Source organism: Peromyscus maniculatus, chromosome 10, assembly GCF_049852395.1.
Source record: "Peromyscus maniculatus bairdii isolate BWxNUB_F1_BW_parent chromosome 10, HU_Pman_BW_mat_3.1, whole genome shotgun sequence".
Taxonomy (NCBI): Eukaryota; Metazoa; Chordata; class Mammalia; order Rodentia; family Cricetidae; genus Peromyscus; species Peromyscus maniculatus.
The window spans coordinates 68,672,147-68,693,095 of record NC_134861.1 but is presented as its reverse complement, the minus strand read 5'-3'; the positions used below and the strand labels follow the sequence as shown (position 1 = coordinate 68,693,095).

Sequence of the window (20,949 nt, the reverse complement as noted above, 5' to 3'; positions counted from 1 at the left end):
TATACATAATTTATAAAATCAAGATTTGTTTCTCAGATTTTCCTTAAATCAAAGACTCTCATATTCATATCTTTAGCAGTCTCCATCAAATACAAAATACTCTCTTCTTTTATAATTTAATATTAAATCATGAATGGAAAAATAACTCTACATATCAAAGTCAGGAGCAAGTGGTCATTATTATCTAGGTCTACACTGACTCAGAATTCAACTTCCTAAATCATTCCATTTTATGATCAGCCTGAGAGGAAAAGGGATGGGACCCAAGGTCTTAAAGTCACCACATCCAGGCTGAGCATTAAGTCAGAACAGTGACACACAGAGAGCAACAGAAAGAAGCAATGGGGTGAAGGTGCAGCCTACACTGTGGGAAAGAATCTTCGTCAGCTCTACATCTGATAGAGGTTTAGCATCTATAATACATAAAGAACTCAAAACTACCTAAACAACCAAAACCCAACTGCCCTAGCAATAAACAGGCTAATGAAGCAAACAAATCACTCCCTTCAAAGGAACAAATTTACATGGCTAATAAATATAAGAAAAAACACTAAACATCTGTAGCCATCAGGAAAACACAAATTAAAGCTACGTGGTGAGGATGACAACCATCCGGAAAAATAAATGGCCACGAATGTGGAGAATGACTAACTTTAGGGACAGCTCATCAGAGTGTGAAGCATTCCACCTGCCGTGGAAGTCAGTGTAGAGGCTCCTCCAGACTCTAAAACCATGGGGCTGTTCAGTGGTTAAGAACATTTACTGTTCTAACAGAGGACCTGGGTTTGATTCCCAGTACCCTCGTGTAGGCTCATCACCATCGATAACTCCAGTTCCAGGGGATCTGAAGCCCCTTTCCGACCTCCGTGAGCACCAACCACACACACAGTGCACATACATACAAGCAGGCAAAATACATACCCAAAGCAAAGGTAACTACATCCACACCAACTAAACCACAAGCACCATATAATCAGGCTATACCACCCCTGGGTCTCCTACCGAAAGGGATCTAAATCAACATACCACAGAGATATTTTGCTACAGTATTCACAATAGCCAATAATTGAAATCAACCAAGATGCCCACCAATAGATTAGCCAGTAAAGAAAACACAGCACAAATACGCAACAGAGTTTTACTGAGCCACAGAGAAGAGTGAGATGGTGTTCTCTGCATGGGAATGGATGCAAGTAGAGACCACCGTGTTAAGTGAAATAAGCTACACTCGGAAAAACAAGTGTCACTCACTTTCCCTCATAAGCCATCTATATATATACCTATATGTAATATGAAAGCAGAAGGCGGGGCTGTGTGGGAGAAGAAGTTATCTAGAAGAAAAGACAAGAAGACAAAAAAATGAGTAATGGGAGTAAATATGTACATGATAAGTATGTATGTAAATTTCATTTTATATGCTAAGGGAAAAAATTAACAAAAAAGAAAAACTGGAAAAGGGAGGGAAACAATGGAAAATGCCCAAACACTGTCAAACAAAGATTTCAAAACAGAATGGAGTTGTGCAATATTATATATATATATGTACACATATATGTGTGTACACAATATACATGTATATGTACACACACACACATAAAGTAAAACTTACCCCTTGGCCTAGTTTCTTCTCATAGGTTCTGTGCCGTAGTCCTAATCCTAATAATCCCACACCAACCAGCAGCCACAAAACTAAACAAAAAGAAGAAAGGATCATTAAAAAGACACTAAAACTTTTAAATAACTTTTCAAAATTATATCTATTGACCAAGGAGTCTCTGTGGGACATGGATACATTACCCATACTTTAAAAGCAGGCTTTTGAAGAATATTCCCTGAGAACGTTCCAAGGGCAATGAGCGTAAAGTAAGAATTAACTACAAAATATACAAGAAAAGATATTTTTGCGGGTACCACGTGGCAGAAGAAATGTCCTGAAGCACCAAGCACACGAAGACCGTAGATGTCAGAAATTTAAGAATCAGAATACGAAGTGAGTGTGCCTGGTGTGTTTGAAAACAAGAGAGCATGCCAACATGTGGGTGGGGAATGTAAGGCTAAAAGCAGAACAATCAGGGAAGTTTGCAAAGAAATAAAGCAGATTTTTAGAAATAAAGACATAGGGGCAGAGCAGTGGACCAGCAGTTAAGAACACTGGACACAGGCTTGATTCACAGCGCATGGCAGCTTACAACTGTCTGTCACTCCAGCCCCAGGGGATCTGACAGCCCCTTCTGGCCTCCACGGGCACCAGCCATGCTAACGGCACACAGACATACGTGCTGGTGAACACATACCCACAAAATAAAATAAAATTTTTAAGCTAGAAATAAAAATATATAATTTAATGGGTGAGAAAAAAATTCAATGGGCAAGGTACAGAGCAGATTAGACGGAGCTTCAAGAAGAATGAACGCAAAAGTCGGCACCGAGAAAGGGGGCCAGCAAGACGGCTCGGCAGGCAACGGCACATGCTGCCAAGACAGAGGACCTGGGTTTGATCCCCAGCTCCGACCTGATGAACCAAAAGAACAGACTCTCTTAAGCTGGCCTCTGACCTCATACACATGCCTGCCCCCTACATACACACTGAATGAATGAATGAATGGATGAATGAATGAATGAATGAATATGCATTTTTTTTCATTTAAAGAAAAAAACAGAGACAGTAAAAATAAGAGTACCTAAAAACAGAAATAACAGAAGGTCCACTACAACCAGTTGGCCCAAAAAGGAAGGAGGAGAGAGAATAAGGAAACATCTGAGAAAAGACCTTGTTGAGGATGTCCCATAGCTAAGAGATTCAGGAATCTTCAGAGTGGAAGAACCCAAAGCCTCCCAAGCAGGGTGAGGACAAACCCCGCCCCCAGGCACATCACAGTGAAGCTGTGGCTGCCAAATGCACTGAGAAAAATCTCAATTTAAGTAAGATTTTCCCAGGCTATGATGAGACATCCGTGATGGGTTTCAAATAATGGCTCGACTCTTCGTAACACAGCACTCAGAAATACTTTGAAGAAAAATTTGAATATACAGTTTCAAATGCTGTCTCTTTTTACAATAATAGTTTGTCTCCTTTGGTAATGTTTCAAACTTTTAAGGGTATAAACCAGTGTTCACATGTCTTTGTAGCCTACATAACAGTCACCTAATCAGCACATTGCATACATTCACTAAATATTTATATGTGATCCAGTTCATTTAAAATGAATCAGATATTAGATGACAAGCTTATTTCATGTGGAATAGATGGTCTCAACTATCAGAAGAAAACATCTTGGAAATTCTACCTGATAAATTTTCTATGTTAGAGAAGTGAAATATAACCATATCGGGTATTTGTGGTTGAAATGCCACAATATCAGGGATTTGCTTAAATGTATTTCTGTAGTTGAGATTTTTCTTTGGGCCACCAACCAGTTCCCAAATAATGACATGGAGACTTCTTATTAATTATGAATGCTCAGCCTTAGCTTAGGCTTGTCTCGGTAGCTCTTGTAACTTAATTTAACCTGTTTCTATTCCTCTATGCTTTGCCTTGGGGATTTTTACCTTTTTTCATTCTGTATGTCCTACTTTCCTGCTTCCTCCATGTCTGTCTGTCTGTCTGGCCTGTGGTATCTCCCTGTTGTCTTCTCTTCTTTCTTCACAAGTCTAAATTCCTCCCCCTACTTACTCTCTCTTCCTGGAAGTTCTACCTATACCTCTTCACTCGCTACTGACCATCTAGCTTTTTATTAGACCAATCAGGTGCCTTAGGCAGGCAAGGTAAAATAGCAACACATCTTTACATAATTTAAAAAATGCAACACATATTTACATAGTTAAGCAAATATTCTGCAACATAAACAAATGCCACACATCTTTACATAGTTAAACAAATACAACACATCTTTGCATAGTCAAACAATTATTCTGCAAAATGTTTCAACAAACCAAAAAAAAGGCAGGAAGAAAACAAAGACAACTGGCAGCAAAATACAGAGGGTTGTTGCAGCCAAGTGAAGGGCATAGCAGGCTTCATGGAACTCTCAAATTTCATGTTGGAAAATGTATACAGCATGAGCCAGGCATGGTGGCATACACCTCTAATCCCAGCCCTGGGGAGGCAGAGATAGAAGGATCTCTGTGAGTTCAGGAGGATCTCTGTGAATTCATGGCCAGCCTGGTCTACATAGTGAGTTTCAGGACAGCCAGAACTATATAAAAAGACCTGTCTCAAGCTGGGCAGTGGGGATGATGCATGCCTTTAAACCCAACACTCAGGAGGCAGAGGTAGGTGGAGAATCTCTGTGAGCTTGAGGCCAGCCTGGTCTACAGATTGAGTTCCAGGATAGCCAGAGCTACAGAGAAACCCTGTCTTGAAAAGCAAACAAACTGTGTCACAAAAAAAAAAAGAAAAAGAAAGGAATAAAGAAAGAAAGGGGGAAAAGTAAAGAAAAAATAAAATGTATATACCAAACATTTTAAAGGCAAGTAGAACTGCACTTACTAAGTTTCATGTACTTTTCAGTCCTTCTCAAAAGCACTTTGGGACTATTCTTTGTTTGAAGAAGAAAGTCAAGGTTTTTCTTAGGTCCAAACAACATACTCAATCCAATAATTACCATGATGGTGCCTGTTGAAAGAGAGAAAAAAAAAAGAGAGAGATGGCGCATAACTCAGTGGCAAAGTGCTCGCCTAGCATCATGAGGCCCTGGGTTCAATACTGAGTATCATAAAAAACAATAATTCTTTTTAAAAAACAGTGGTGAGATTGAGGCTGGAAGGATAGCTCAGTGGTTGAGATCCCTCACTGCTTTTGCAGAGAATAGCATGGAGAAGTCTAGCTGGCACTCACCTGGAAGCTGAGAACTCCAGCAGGAACCTGCCCACAAGCTATGCCCTCTGGTTCAATAGTGGCATGGATGTCGTGGGAGAAACCAACTGTGGTGGTATTCTAATTGTACTGAAATGTGATTTTCATTGTATGTTAATAAATAAAGTTGCCTGGGGGTCAGAGCTATTAGAGCCATAGAAAGAGCGTGGCAGTGGTGGTGCATGCCTTTAATCCCATAGATCTCTGTGTGTTCAGGGATACAGCCAGCATTGGAGACATACACCTTTAAGACCTGGAGGGCTGTACTTACAGGCAGTGATGAGGCAGTCATGTGTTTGGGTTTACAACCAATGAGAAGGCAGAACAAAAGACTATTTAAAGACATACACACAGGAAGTAGCTCTCTTTCAGAGAGGTAGGAGCACTGCAAGCGGAAGGGTGAGATTTTAGCTCTGAGCTCTGACCTCTTGGCTTTCTCTTTTACATTGGTTCTGTGTTTCTTATTTAATAAGATGGTTGGTTACATCTACAACCAACTACACTTTTTAAAAAAAAATCTGATTTAGTCCCACTCAATGAAATGAAACCCATACCTGACACTTACTGAGGCCAAGAACCTGAAACTAGACAGGTCCTGGGCCCTAGGGGGAACCTACTACTGTTATTCTGCCAAATGGTCATAGCAATAAAATGACTCCTAATGACATACTGATGCATCCATGATCAGTAGCTCACTCAGCCCTCATCACAGAAGCTTCTCCTTGCAGAAGATGTTAATTAACAGAGAGACCCACAAGTGGACAATGGATAGAGAATAAGAGACTTCCCAGTGCTCAGCCCTAAAAGGTCGTCTTTATCACAACTTCCCCTGAAGGCTCAGGACAATGCAGAAGAGGGGGCAGAAATATTGTAAGAGGATGCTCCAAGGAAACATTTTCCAGGCACAGCAGAACTCAGAGAGACTGTGAAAGCACACACAAGACCCAGCACAGGTTCAAACCAGACAAAAATCCCAGCACAGAAATTGAGAAGAGGACATAAAGTCCCACGACTCACCAAGAAGCTACTTGCAATTACTATCTGCTGGGAGAGAGAAAATCAGTTTTCCTCAATGGAGTGACACTGGGTATATCACACACATGCTTGGTAGTGGTTGGCTAACACAAATCACTCTCCATGCTCTTTTGTGCACCTTTTTATTTTGTTTGTCTCAATAGAGAGAAAGGATGTGAAGTTGGGTAGGTAGGGAGGTGGGGGAAGACCTTGGAGGAGTTGGGGAAGGGGAAGGAATATGATCAAAATATATTGTATAGAATTTTCAAAGAACACATAAACACATTCTGCAGAAAGCTCCTCAACATTGCCCACGTTCCTGGCCTTGTTACTATGTCGCTCTTCTTACTAAAGAAGGTTCTCATTTGTATGAGGCGGAAATAAAGCGTGGTTTCACAGGTCTGTGAGTAGGGAGAATGAACTAGCAAAGCTCATCGTTCATAGCGCCCCAAAGAAACGAAAGTAGGTGTGGCACAGCTCTTACGTTCACTCCCGTCCTCCACCTGGCAACACCCTGAGCAAGCCGGAGTGAGAAAAGAGCAGGACACTGGAGAGAGCAGAGCCCGAGAGAGTAGACCCACCTGAAAGAAACCACAAGAATTAGGAAGTTTACAAAGCCAGGCACCTGCAGAGAAAATGTGGGAACCTGGCACAAAGTCCCCCCCGCCCCCCCCCCAACCAAGAAGCTATTTGTAATTGATACCTGCAGGGAGAGGGGAAAATCCCTTTTCCTCAGTAGAGAAACACTGGGTATATCAACCAGACTCCAGAGTAGGCCCCAGGCCTGGAGACTCTGTGGAGACCCACAGAGGTTTCCTAGTGAGATCTAAGCTTGCTTTACCCAGCAGGGCTGCATGAGGGGATGATTGGACCACGGGCGTGGTTACCAGGTGTGTGGAAGGGTCTGCACTTGGCTGTGATGTATGCTTGGATCTAGTAAGGGAGAGACCTTTTGCCCTGCTCCATGGCATTGTTATAAAAAGCCCCTTTGAAGAGACAGAAGGGGCAGGTGGATTTTGATTCAGGTCCTCCTGAAGCTATCCTGTGTTTCTGTCTGTCTCCTCTCCGCTATCTTTCTGTCTAAAAGTTTCTTATTCCTCTCTCCTCTTCATAGGAACCCTTTAAAAGGTGGGAGCTGGCCTCCCACAGGACTGCCTGTTTTTTGTGGGTTATTTGTTTCTTGGTTTGTTTGTTTTAATGAAGGGAAAGAATGTGATGTTAGGTGGGTAGAGGGTGGGGGAGATTTGGGAGGAGTTGGGGTCAGGGCTCTGTGTTCCTCTAAGGAGGTAAAAGCTCCAGCCAAGATGGGAAATAGGGAATTCTCAAAGGCTGTTTCTCAAAGATCCTGTTTCTCTTCACAGTGAGTCTTTCAGAGCAGCCTGTTCTGACAGAAGTGTAGCTCGTGTGGTAGGAAGGTGGCCGTGAGATGCGGCGGTGGCTGGGAGAACTGTGGTGGACTGTGGGCGGAAGCCACCCCTCTCCCATCAGGCACGCCCCTAAGGATTTGTTTTATCCACGTAAGCGCCCTTCCCTCATTCCAGGGAAGTTCCCTGTGGGGAGGAACACTGAGTACTTTTCATCTCCAGCACCCGGCATTGTGCCAGGAGCATAGCACAGACACAATAATTTTTATGAGAATAAACGAACAAGAAAAAAACTGAAAGCATAAACGAGCCAGAACAGAACTGCTGAATCTCTATCAGCACCAATGCCTCCCCGTTTTCTTAGGCTTTGTTGAGAAAGGACTCGACACGCTCTACTTCAGTTTTAGAGTCCGTTCTAATGGCTCCTGTAATCTCAGCAATTCGGAGGCTGAGGCAGAAGGATTCCCATGAGTTCAAGTTTAGCCTGATCAACAGAGTGAGTTCCAAGCCAGCCTAGGCTACAAAGTAAGACTCTGTCACAAAAAGAAGAAAGAGAGAGAGTCTGACAATGTTGGTTTTCTATATACCTGCTATAAATTAGTAACTTCCTTTTTTTTCAGAAAAATAACTTTAAAAATATTTTTGAAATAATCTTTGAACATTTAATTTTGGTGAGTTTGTAACACTAAGATTTACACATAGGCTTTCTTATGGTTTAGACATTTTTTTCTCAACTAACTCATTTTATTTGCTTGTTTATTTGAGGCATAGTCTTACTATGTAGCCTTAGCCAAGCTGGAACTCAGCATGCAGACTAGGCTGGCCTAGAGTTCACGGAGATTGACCTGCCTCTGCTTCCAAAAGACTGGTATTAAAGGTGTGCACCACCATACCTGGCAAACTAATTCATTTTAAAGGGCAGTGGAGTAATAAGCATTGGAGAAGTGCACTTAATTTGAGCAACAAATGATGAAATTTATTTTTCACTATAATTTAGCCATCCTCCTGGGCTTTCGTTACCTAGAGTCTGTCTATTTATTTCCAGAAGTCATATAAGACGCTAAGTCCTGGCCAGTCTTCAGGAGCTTGGATCAGTTTCTTTAACTGGATCTGTTAACAGGTACTCACCCAAAAGCACATCAGATCTTTCTCTAGCGTAGACACCTCCAGGAACAAACTTGAAGGCTGTGCACCAGGCACAGAAAAGTGTCTCTAAAGTATAAACGGCCATGCCAGTGGCCATGGTTTCCCCAGGGTTTGTCCCTGGGTTCACAAGGTATCCCAGTACTTGAGGCCACATGGAGCCAGTGAAGACCGCCAGTCCACATCCGGAAACAGCTGCTGCCCACGTGCGCAGGTAAAGGAGACCCACAGCCGAAGCTGCTCCTGTTTGTAAGAAACAAAAAGAAAAAGAAAGAGCAGGAGTCGGGCAAGAGAGCAGCAAAGCCCATGGCATGACCGGTTCCCAGTGGCTGAGAGCTGGAAAGGACCTCAGGAGACCGCTGGTTGATCTCAACGCCCAGCAAACCAAAGCGTAGCAGCTGGACATGCTCACTGCCACAGCCTGGCACTGGCACTCCTAGAAGGAGACCGTGCGGCAAATCTCAGGCCGATGCTTGATCTTTGGGAAGGGGTTGGGCACTGCAGTAACCAGCCTTACAATCTTCGCAGTAATAGAAATTGAAATTATTTGCAGAGTTAGAAATACGTTCATTAGATACAACCATCCAGACACAAGACAGCAGAAGACATAGGGTCCGTGTGGTTTCCAGAACATTTCTGCTAAGGCACTTTCTAAGTAATTACTGCTCATTTAAGTGCTGTCCGGAAGTATACACATTGGCTTCTCCAACCACACAGACCCAAGAGAGGACACAGCTAAGATCCCAGAGACAGAGCCATGGCTGGAGCAACTCTACGCTCTGTCCACTGGTTTTCCAGAGCCTGCCAGGTCAGGACGGTGCATTCTCCCTGGTCCATGGCAGGCGGTTACCTAATGTTGAACCAACTCTAAGGTCATGTAACTTTCCTCCCAATTCCTGTGAAGTCAGCTTTAATCCATCCATATTTGGTCTTACATCGACAATATATTGCTATGGGATGTCTTTCTGTATGCTGTGAATGTGTTCCTCTGATTGGTTGAGAAATAAAGCTGCATTGACCTATGGCAGGGAAGGATGGAGCCAGGCGGGAAAATCCAAGAGAGACAGTGGGAGGAGAAAGGAGAGCAGGGGAGATGCAAGCCGGCCGCCCAAGGAGCAGCAAGATGCCAGCGGACCGGTAAGGCCACAGCCACATGGCAAAACAGAGATGAATAGGAATGGGCTAATTTAAGATGAAAGAGCCAGCTAGCAAGAAGCCCTGCCATAGGCCATACAGTTGGTAATTAATATAAGCCTCTGAATGATTACTTTATAAGCGGCTGAGGAACGAGCGTCCATGGGGCTGGGTGGGAACGGAGGAACAAGGGACCAACCTTCCAGCTACAATATATGTGTGTGTGTGTGTAATGTATATGTATATGTATGTATATATGTATATAACTATATATATATAGTTAGCTTTCTTCAAGATATCTATAGCGGACACTTCACTGTTGGGGGCAACAGCATTGCATCTGCAGTTCCACATACCTGTCACCCACCAGGCTAAGCCAGCATCGCGAAGCCACGACGAGCCTGAAAGCATCAACCCACCTGCCAAGCCCAGCAGAACCGCACCTCTGTCAATAAACGAAAATAAAAAGCAAAATAAATGAATCGCTCGAACACAGAGCAGAAATCTACCCACTGCCTCGAGCTCTGCCCATCCGCATCACATTGTGGATGAGAAACCGTCAGGATAATGAGAGCCACTGGGGAACCAGTATGCAGAACACTCAAGGAGAGCTGATGGTGTGCTTCAGTGAAAGGGGACTTGCCTAGCATGCAGACCCTGGAGTTAATATACAGTGCCAAAAATGAAATCAAGCAATGTGGAACATTGAAGTCGCAAATGGTCTAACACCTGTAGTCGTTCACGGTCAGTGCAGACACAACAACTGAATTCTCGACTCTTGCTCATAGCAGCCCCCTGACATTTCAAATGACTCTTCCAAAGACCAAAGGAAAAGCCATTGGCGATGTTTGTTGTGGAGTTTTCCTTTTATTTATTCATTTTTAATTCTATCTCAGTACTGCTTTTATCTAGTGTCTTCTTTGCTAAAAATAAGTGACAGTTTGACAGTTTTATTTATTTTTAACTACCACAAGCTATTTCATTGTTTTGTTATTTTTATGAAAACTTCGCGGGAGGAGAATCCAAGGTGGGCTGGAAGGATGGCTCAGCATCAGTTAAGGACGCTTATCACTCTTGCAGAGGGATCTGGGTTTGGTTCCCAGCACCCACACGGAGGCTCACGGACATCTGTAACTGCATCTTCTGGCATCAGGCACACAGATGTTGCACAGATGAACATGTAGGCAAAACACTCAATATACATTTTTTAAAAATTATAATTGAGGGGTTGGGGATTTAGCTCAGTGGTAGAGCACTTGCCTAGCAAGCACAAGGCCCTGGGTTCGGTCCTCAGCTCTGGAAAATTAAAAAAATAAATAAATAAAAAATAAATAAATAAAAATTAAAAAATAAGTCGGGCGGTGGTGGCGCACGCCTTTAATCCCAGCACTGGGGAGGCACAGGCAGGCAGATCTTTGTGAGTTTGAGGCCAGCCTGGGCTACCAAGTGAGTTCCAGGAAAGGTGCAAAGCTACACAGAGAAACCCTGTCTCGAAAAACAAACAAACAAAAAAAAAATTAAAAAATATAATTTATGTAAATATCAATGGGAGCTACCACATAGTATTGCTCACGTAGTTGAAATCTAATGGCAAACCCAGCACTTGCTACACACTAAGCTCTGTTTTAGGACTGCCACTTGTGTTGTTATCCACTTAATCCCCTTAAGTTTATAATAGGGAAACAATATCGTTCTGCCCACTGGCAGAGGAGAACGTAGGAAGAGTCTTGGCTCCCAATGACGCTGTGATCTATCCCAACAAACATCCAATGCCGTCATCCGAGGGACTGAGAAGAATGACCAGCAGATGTCATGCCTTCCCTTCCACAGGTAAGGGGCTGCTCATGCTGCCCACGCAGGAATGTAGGGACTACTTCCTCTGTTCCCCTCAACTTTCCCACAATCCTCTAGTACAGAGCAGACACCCTTCTGGCTCTTCCCCGTAGCTAACAGAGCTGAACTCACCCAAATGGGTTAGGATCAGGGCCTGGATGAGGATGACCACTCACTGCCCATCTGGAAACAATAGAGACCTCTCCAAAGATCCAGTGAGTGAGGAACATGAGGCTCCCAAAGGCGGCACCCGGCAACAGCCAGCTAGAGGCCATGCCCTTGGTGACCTCACTGGGCTTCTTCCCCTCAGAGTTACTGTAGTCCCCATCTAGAATTAAGAAAAAAGGGAAGAAGAAGAGTAAAAGATGTGCAGCCTCTGTTTTTCCTGGAGTCTCGGTGGTTGGAAATGGTCCGTGGCTTCAATAAGCTTTCAACAGGAGAGTGGAGATTGCCGCTATCTGAAGTTGAATGTGCCAGGGCTCATCAATGAAAGGGATCATTTCTGGCTAGCTATGGGTGGTGTAAGGGAAAGCAGGTAGAACTGACAGACGCAACTGCAAAAAGCTACTAAATTCATGTGCAGGTAACAGAGTGAGAGAAATATGGGCGGAAAAAGGAGAATGTTATCTTGAGAGCACAAGCATTATCCAACTTGAATATAACATCTTAGCACCAAAGGCTGCTTTCTCATGAAAGAAGAGGGTCTCATCGAACACGCTGAGTACCCAAATCATGACTGGGTGTCGATGAGCCTTGGCTGTGTGGGCCCCTTTACACGACTCACTTCATCTTTACCAATGTCTGAGGTCTACTGTGTTACCCATCCCATTTTACAGGTTAGAATCCAAGCCCAGAGAGATCAACTAACTGGTCCAAGAACACACGGCCTGTGAAAAGAAACTGACACCTCACTAAGGCCGCGTGCCTCCTTAACTAAGTGTCGTGCTGGCCCATTCCTGAGTGCTGTTTAACTAGAGACTCTCATCAAAGCCTCAACTTCACACACGAAATCGAGGCCATAGAAGGAAAGGTTGGCCAGCGAATGTCTTTGTACCCACACAAAGAGCCTGCTGGAGAGATGCTTTGCAACTCTGTGAAGGCTTCCCGAGGACAGAAGTCAGCCCTGCGGCCTGCCTCTGGGACTGGCGGCCTGATTTTACTGAGAAGAAAGTTATTATGACGAGAGCAAGGTCAGAGGAAGGAGCAGGCCAAAAGCTATGCAGAGGGGAAGGGGTGGGAGTGGGCGGTGAGGACAGAGAGAGGTCAAGGATCAAGCTGAGAGTCCAGAGAGAAGGAGTCATCTAAGCTGGATCATTGAATGAAAGGTAGTCAGCTGGGTGTCTCCAGGCTCCTCAGACCCAACACATCTTCAAACAGAAAGTCAAATAGCACTTGTGTTCAGATACCTGAAGGGTGTGAGGTTTGGAAATAATGACACAGGGCAGATGGATGCTGAGAAAGGAGACTCCCATCCCATCCGAGCAGAGAAATGGAGAAGAAGACAGAGCTGAACTACAGGATCTGCTCGAGTCCCCTGTGGACACATGGGCACATCCCACCCATGTTTCCCTCCATGTATGCTCTGCCAAGGAACCGGGCCATCTGCCTTCATAACAGCCTGTGTCCATTACTTCACAACAGGAGGAAAAGTTGAAATGGAGCTACAGTGCAGAAACTATTTCTACAAGTTGTCTTTGGGCTGGGGGTTGAGCTCAGTTGGTAGAGTGCTTTGCCTGGCATGAATGGGGTTCTGGGTTTGATTCCCAGCACCACCAAAGAGAAAATGCTTTTTCAGGGAGAGACTGATGTCACCAGAGACAAGATCCCTAGACAAACTGACCGTACCCTTACCTGTGCCAATGCGGTCAAACACAGCTATGGCACTCAAGGCCAATATCACTCTGTTGGGCATCTGATAACTCCAAATGGGGTTTAATGATGTGTACCATATGCGGAGGACAACAAGAAGCATGTGTCCCAAAATGAATCCCCAGATTCTGAGGTACCTGGAAGTGAAAATAGTTTATTGAAGACTTGAAGGGCGGATTGAATGTACTACATCCTCTCGGATTTCTTTAACAGAATGTGGATCTGCAATTGTGTTGCTGGTAATCTTCAGGGATGTCCTTGACTTGGCCTTTGCAGAGTCCAGGACCTAGGCAACTTATAATAATTTTTCCAACAAAATATTTTTATTAATTATTTGGGGATTCCATATAATGCAGCTCAGTCACACTTGCTTCCCATTCTTCCCAGGTCAACCTCCTGACCCTGGTGCCCTCCTCCTCTGCTGTGGAATAACCCTTTTGTACACTGGGAAGATGTGTTACTCTCTTTGTTGTTTGTTTGTGGTTTTTTTGAGACAGGGTTTCTCTGTGTAGTTTTGAAGTTTTTCTTGGAAATCACTCTGTAGACCAGGTTAGCCTCAAACTCACAAAGATCTGCCTGTCTCTCCCTCCCTAGTGCTGGGATTAAAGGCGTGCACCACCACCACCACCACCACCACCACCACCACCACCACCCAGCTACTCTCATTGTTAATAAAGAGCTGACTGGCCATTAGTGAGGCAGGAAGAAATGAGGTAGGAGAGCCAAACTGAGAGGAGAAAGAAGGGTGGAGTCACAGGAGTCACCAGGAGATGTGGTGAGAAGCAAGATGAACATGCTGTGCTGAAAAAAGATACCCCACATGGTAGAGCATAGAAAATAAATATGGGTTAATTTAAGTTGTAAGCGCTGGTTAGTAACAAGCCTAAGCTATTGGCCAAGCATTTATAATTAATATTAAGTCTCTCTGCATTTACTGGAGAGCCAGTAGTTTTGACGAAAAACTCCACCTACACTCCCTCCCCCACAAAAAAAAAACACCAAGTCCAACTTCTGTTGCCCATGGAACCAGTGAGATTGTTGTAATTTAGTTAAAAATGGCAGAAGGGTGACCTTGGTGGGTTGGAGCCAAGGGGCACCACAGAGTCACGCCATACAACAAACTCATGCGGGAGATTTATTGAAGGGAAAGGGAATAGGGAGAGAAGGGGATGCAGAGTCGGCCTCTGGAGATGAGAAGCAGCGAGAAGTAAGGTGGGCAGGGGCCTGCCTTTTATAACGGGACTTGGCACATGCGCAGAGAGACTACATAGCAACGTAGCAGATGTTGTATTCTGAGGACCCTGAGCTGGCCAACGTACCTGCCTGAATACTGATAAGCTCCTGCACACAGGAGGTGTTCTTAGTGGCTGCATGTGAGGACCCTGTGCAAGCCAGCGTAGTGCCTGAATGCTAGGAAGTACATGTGCACGGGGAGTGGCTGTGGTTGGTGACACACCCTGCCAGGTCCCCAAGGGGCAGGCCATGTAATGCCTGAATGCTAACAGAGATGCCTTAGCAAATTAAGGCACTTGCTGCCAAACCTGGCTACCTGAGTTCAATTCCCCGGGACCCACATGGTGAAAGAAGAGAACCATCTACTAAAAGCTGTGCTCTGGACTCCACACATGCATGTACACACACACACACACACACACACACACACACACACACACACACACACATGCTAAATAAAAATTTAGAAAACAAATAAATCTAATTGTTAAAATGTTTAAACTTTATTGGGACTGGAAATATAGCAAAATAGCAGGGAGAATACCAACTATACTCAATGCCTGCCTGGGTTCGGGCCCTAGTACCAAGAAAACAAAATAAGATTGATGGCAAGTATTTGCACCTTCACTTTTTGCGAAGGGAAGGGGGTTTTTACAAGGTCCCGTGATAGTGAAAACTGCACTGAAACTCATGGTCAGAACTTCCCTCTGGGAACTGGTCGTACCTGTTTGTCTATAGGTACGGAAGACGTGAGTCATACCTCTGCAATCCACTTCCTGACCACCAGCTCACGGTTTGCACTATCAGTGAAGAAGATACGCCAAGTGCCAGGACCACCAACCGAAGCTTGGCATCCGGAGCCTCAAAGGAGGCTATGCTGCCTACAGACAGAGAAAGGAGAAATGAGCTGGCAAGCATGCCCTGGCACCTGACCATCAGGATTTGATAAGCATTGGTGTCGGGTACCGTCTTTACCTTAAAGAGGACAGAATCAACAGATACCCATACACCTACTTAATTTGTGTTCATTCAGGTAGGATTCTCACATAAGGCTCATCATGTTAGAGTATACACCTTCATAGTTTTTTGGCACATTCACAAAGTTGTCAACTATCCTCACTAATTCCAGAACACTCTTTCTACCCCCCAAAAGAATTCCCCTTCTCATTAGCATCCCTCCTCTCCCACCCCGTACCCCTAGTAATCACTAACCGGTCTCCATGGATTTTTTTTTTTTTCCTATCTGGGGAATTTCATATCAGTAGAATCTTACAATATGTGGCCCTTCATGGTTGGCTTCTTTCTCTCAGTCTACTGCTTTTTTTTTTTTTTTTTTTGTAGCCTAGGTTAGTCCTTCACTCTTTTATAGCTAAATAATACATTCCACTGCATAAATAAACTCTAGTTTGCTTATCCATTGGTCAGGTGATAGGCACTTGTTTGCTTCTATGTCTGGATTTTCATGAATAACATGGCTATGAACACGTGTACCCAAGTTACTTTGTGAACATATGCTTGCATTTTTCTAGAGTATATGACAAGGTTAATATCCGAAAAGGCCCTGCCAAACAGTTTCCCAGAGCGTCTGTGCCTCTTTATATTTCTTGCATTTCCATCAACAGCAAAGGAAAATTCGATGGCTCTACATTTTCGCCAGCATTTGGTATTGTCTGTCTTTTTTTTATTATTATTATTTTAGCTGTCTGGATGACGCAGAGTGCAAATTAGTTTCATAGTTAATTGCACGGTGATTGATTTAAACACCAGAGGTGCCAGAGGTGAGCTTGCATGTAACAGTTCGGGGGGTTCAAAGCAAATTGTGGCCCAGGGCAGCCTCTGCAGAGCATCCGCTGTGTCCAGCAGTCACCAGGGGCAGCAGCACTAGGCAGAGGTGGCCTTGTCCTCCTCAACTCTGAGTGACTTCCCTGTCTACCCGTTTCTACAGTTCTTCCACTCAGGGATCTGGGTTTCATGAAGGACGGTGGTTAGCAGATGTGACACCAGGAGGGTCATAACTAGCTGTTGTGATGGGTAATACTGGTTGTCAATGTCACAGGATCCACCATCATCTAGGAAAAGAACTCCAAGGCACAGCCGTGAGGGGGTTTCTAGGGTGGATTAACTGTCGGAAAGACTCACCTTCCTTGTCCCGGTAGATAGTGTCCCTACACTGTGAGCCAAAACGAACCTCCCTTCCCTTAGGCCGCCTTGTCAGGTATTTTGACAAGGCAACAGGGGGACACAAAGATTGTACCCAGACTTACTGTCCCGTGCATAACACACAGAGAAAATCCTGTGTCACATAGTGTCACAGAAAAAATCCTGCCGTAGAAGCCGACTTGGAATGTGATGAGAAACCAAGTCTTGCGAGGCTAAGGTCACGTGACTCATATACGGAAAACAAAAGCCAGCCGCAATTCCAATCCAGCAGTCACTGCAGACAGTACCCGGGCGGCAGCTTCCTTTCCACCCCCACAGCTGCCCGTTTCTGATGGACACCGTCCTTGTAAAGAAAGGTGTCCAGGAGCCTTCCTCACTACTGCTTCTGAAACCCTCGCTCTAAGAACACAAGCTCCACACCTCGAGGGGGAGACTCCGAACTCTCTGCACTGTGTTCTGCCTTTTTCAAGAATAAGGAGAGCCAAGGGCTGGTCTGCTCTCCTAAAGACTCCAAACACCGCTCCTGAAAATGTCAACTTCCAGACAGATCTGTCCAGTGTAGCTCACCAACCAATGCCATAAGGAAAGTCCAGAGAAGCCCAGCTGGCTGTGACAGCAAGGTAAGAAGTCTGGACTTTCAGCTACAGCTCCAAGCAGATTTGAGCTCATATTTTTCCTTTTTAAACCTATTACTAATACTCCCTTTCTGTAGCTGTGTGTAATAGTCCAAGTTTCACAATCATTGATTATTAGTCTAGCAGTATAACTATCCCTGCAATAATTCATATGTTCAACACATCATGTATATGTGGATGTATCTGCAGGACACAGACCTACAGGGCCGCTGGGGGAAGGCTCTGTGCTGCTACACCGATCTCCTTAAAGTGTGTGCTGCTAGATACACCGGCCAGCCACGCGTGAGTACCTGCTGTCCCATCCTTAAAATACAGTGTTACATATTTTCTCTGCCAATCCACTTGGGAAGCCATAAATACCTATGCATCATTTGTGCTGTGTGAGGTTCGTTATTTTTACATTTTTATTACGTTTATTATGTGTGTGAGTGTGTGAGCACATGCCTGCTCACACCAGTGAGTACTATTCACAGAGGTGAAAGGCCAACTTCTTCCCACCGTGTGGGACGCAGGGATAGAATTTAGGTCGTCAGGCTTGACAGCGAGTGCCCTTACCTTCTGGATCATTCTGACGGCCCCGTTTTACTGTATTTTAAAGAACTGATTGTACTTCCTTTCCAGGGACTGCAGACACCTGCTGGCTTTCTAGTTCATTTTTTGGTCTTTTATTTTTTGGTTCATGGAAACTATGTGGGACTCAGCCCTTTGAGTAGCAGCATTTCAAATAGTTTTCACCCACTGTTTGGCCACCTGCTGGGATTGTTTCAGATACATAATTCTCATTTCTTGTTCAGTACTACCAGGCCGCCTTTCTCATCATTTCTAAGTCTTATCATGGTTGGCCTGTCCTCCAGGGCACCTTATTCCAGCGAATTTTAGATTTTCCCAGTCGGGCAGAGATGTTAAGGAGAGAAAAATAACAAGGATTGACCCTGTATAGTTTTCCAATTTCACTACATTTTTTCCCGAGGGGATAGAGAGTAAGGAAAAGAAACTGGCGATTTTTGAAAGTTAACCGTTCCCCGCACAGTGAAGAGTCTACACCGTTTTGCTTTTGACGGACAGAAGAATCCCAGACCCTCAGATCTTACCGACAGTGACGATCCTCAGCAGAGAGAGCGTCCACTTCTGATTAACGAGTTTCCAGACTGGAGGAATTATTAAGAGTACCGGGGAGAGAAAGGCCAAGCCAAACAGTTCCAGCCCCGTGAGCCCCAACGTTTGCAGCGGGAAGTAATAGATCGTGGGTCCCAGGCCGTGGTAGAGAGACCAAGAGACATAGCCTAGCAAAGACATTTAAGAGAGAATGTGACTTGGCATCGTTTTTGCTGGCGACCCGCCACCCCAATCTGCTCTGGATTTCCTATCTCGGGCTTCAGCTGGGTGTTGGTAGCAGAATCCTTCCCCTACCCAGCAGGCAGGGTGGAGAATGCCTGGAGTGAGTCTGCCATCCTCTCTTGTTTGCTCCCATAATCACGTAGTCATGCAACCGTGTCTGTACCTGCAGATAATCCCAAGTAAGATGTCAAAGGCTAGACCATCTGAACTGAAACTGGCTTCCCGTCACGACTCTGATAAAACCCTCTCAGCTAATTTGGCCCATACATATGTAATGAGAAATAGCATAAAGCTAAAGAAGTAACATTCCCTCCATCTACCCCAACCTACACCCCTAAAGCCCCCGTCTTTAGGCAACAGACCTTTTCTTGTGAGTGCACCATCCTAAACCAGCTTTTATTGGGCAGGGCTGGAGAGTGGAATGGATCTGAAGTCAGAGGCACCTCTGTGGGCATAGGCTGTGTGATTATCTTAGGCAATAATGATAATTAAGGCAGTGGCACTTGCTGTGTACCAAGTTGTTTGGTTGGTTGGTTTTTCGGGACAGGGTTTCTCTGTGTAACAGCCCTAGCTGTCTTGGAACTCGCTTTGTAGGCCAGGCTGGCCTCAAACTCACAGAGCTCCTGCCTCTGCCTCCAGAGTGCTGGGATTAAAGGCGAGTGTGGGTTTGAGCTGGGTTTTAGCCCGATGTCTTGTTCCTCATACAACCATGTCCTGTGGATGGATGTATACACCTTATACTCTCTCTTACTAAAGCCTAAACCATTGCGGCACAACAAAACAACAAAAACTCCCGAGGAAAGTTTAGTGATTGTCTGGCGTGCCCGAGTCGTAAATGTCACCGGGAGCTAAATTCCCAGCAGCCTGCCTCCGCGGATGCTGTTAGCCAGCGCACTTAACTTTCTCCCGTCCCTTCTCAGCCTCACGTCGTCCTTAATCTGCAGAAATCACACCACCTCACAGTTCTCAGAGTTAAGATCAAGCCTCCCAGAGGAACTCAGTGTGAGTCACTTCACACCTCCCAATTTACAAGGCACAGAGGGAGGCAGGAAAATGAGTTTCAGTCTCTCCGGAGAACAAGTTGTTCCCAGAAACTCTCGCTCTCAGGAGAGCGCCCTCCACAGGACAGAAGCTGGCTTGCTTCAAAATGAACTGCAAGACCTAGCTATTTCCCCCAAAGTTTCTCGAGAACTCCTGAGCTTAAGTATACATCTCCCTCGGAGCCAGAACACTAAAGCCTCAGTACTTCGTGCAAAACTGCTAAATGAGCCCAGGAGATTAGACACAGACGCTTTTTTTTTTCTTTTACAAACATGCTAATATACTCGCAGCTACCAAGACCGCTCGAGCAGGGGGCAAGGCCAAAGACAGCAGTTACCCCGATGCTCGCCTACAGCCCCGGGGTAAGACAGGTGCCCTTCCCTTGGGAAAGCTAAGTCCAGTACTAAACTGTATTGAGGTAATCTTAGTAAAGGTCACGGTCCGGGGCTGCACGAGATCAACGCAGAGAACGCTCCACGCAACGCCAGGGCGGCGTGGGAGCTGCTGAACCCCGGCCTGGGACCCTCCATCTGGATCTGCTCTCCTTCCCTCCCTTCCGTCCAGGGCTCGATAAGCATCTCCATTCCTGGCGCCGGACCTCTTCTGCCGGCTCTGCCGCCCCGGCGGGGAACGAGCCCAGTCAGCGTGCGGCAGGACTGCCTCGACTTACCCAAAAGGGTCTCCAGGGCGATTGCTCTCCACAGGCCTGGCATCGCTGCGGCCACCTGGCAAGCCTCGAGGACCGTCCCTCGGCGCGCTCCCTGCGGGGTCCGCCTGCCCGGCCTGCCTGCTCTGTGTCCCCGGGTGGCTCCCGGGTCTGAGACGGCCGCAGGAGCCCAGGCAGGGTGCGCCGCCTCCTCCCTGGCACACCTGGGCGCCGCCCCGCCCAACGCCACCTGAGTTTCCAGCGCTGCTGGGGACGCACCACTACCCCCCCTCCCCCTGTGCAACCTGCGCGCTCCAAACCCGCCATCCATCTCAAACCAAATCTGCTGGTCCCTATCCCACCTCCATCCCACAAGAGAATGTCTGGAAGATAGAGCAGTTGCCCGGGCTCCGGAGGAAGGGAACAATCCAGATCCAGATCGGAGATGCCATCGTTTGGTATGAGCCCACCTGGAGCTGGGGACGCAGAACAGAGGAGAGGAGTTGCCTCGCATGCACCAAACCTTGGGCTATCCCCTGTGCTTTATAGACAGGGTGTGGTGGTTTAGACCTGAAATCCCCGCATTTAGGAGATGGAGTCCAGAGAATCACGAGTTCAAGGTCATCCTCCGCTTTGTTGGTAAGCATGTTAGAGTCCCAGATGCTGCAGCCTGAGTCTGAGAAG

General features: G+C 45.6%; 1 protein-coding gene across 2 annotated transcripts in view; it reads right to left on the bottom strand.

Annotated features, from left to right (window-relative positions):
• The window catches only part of Cwh43 (cell wall biogenesis 43 C-terminal homolog), a 50,422-nt gene extending 29,942 nt beyond the window's left edge, over positions 1–20,480 (bottom strand). Inside the window, exons 1-9 of one of the 2 annotated variants that reach the window (XM_006979700.4) lie at positions 20,290–20,480; positions 18,332–18,523; positions 15,206–15,326; positions 13,195–13,349; positions 11,476–11,671; positions 9,867–9,955; positions 8,362–8,619; positions 4,490–4,615; positions 1,610–1,689 (exon numbers count right to left, since the gene is read on the bottom strand). In XM_006979700.4, the coding sequence (XP_006979762.1) occupies positions 1,610–1,689; positions 4,490–4,615; positions 8,362–8,619; positions 9,867–9,955; positions 11,476–11,671; positions 13,195–13,349; positions 15,206–15,326; positions 18,332–18,523; positions 20,290–20,332 (1,260 nt within the window). In that variant the 5' untranslated portion in view covers positions 20,333–20,480. The remainder of the gene's footprint in view (positions 1–1,609; positions 1,690–4,489; positions 4,616–8,361; positions 8,620–9,866; positions 9,956–11,475; positions 11,672–13,194; positions 13,350–15,205; positions 15,327–18,331; positions 18,524–20,289) is intronic. The other variant, XM_076546441.1, reaches the window with a different exon arrangement.
• Positions 20,481–20,949: the final 469 nt, after the last annotated feature.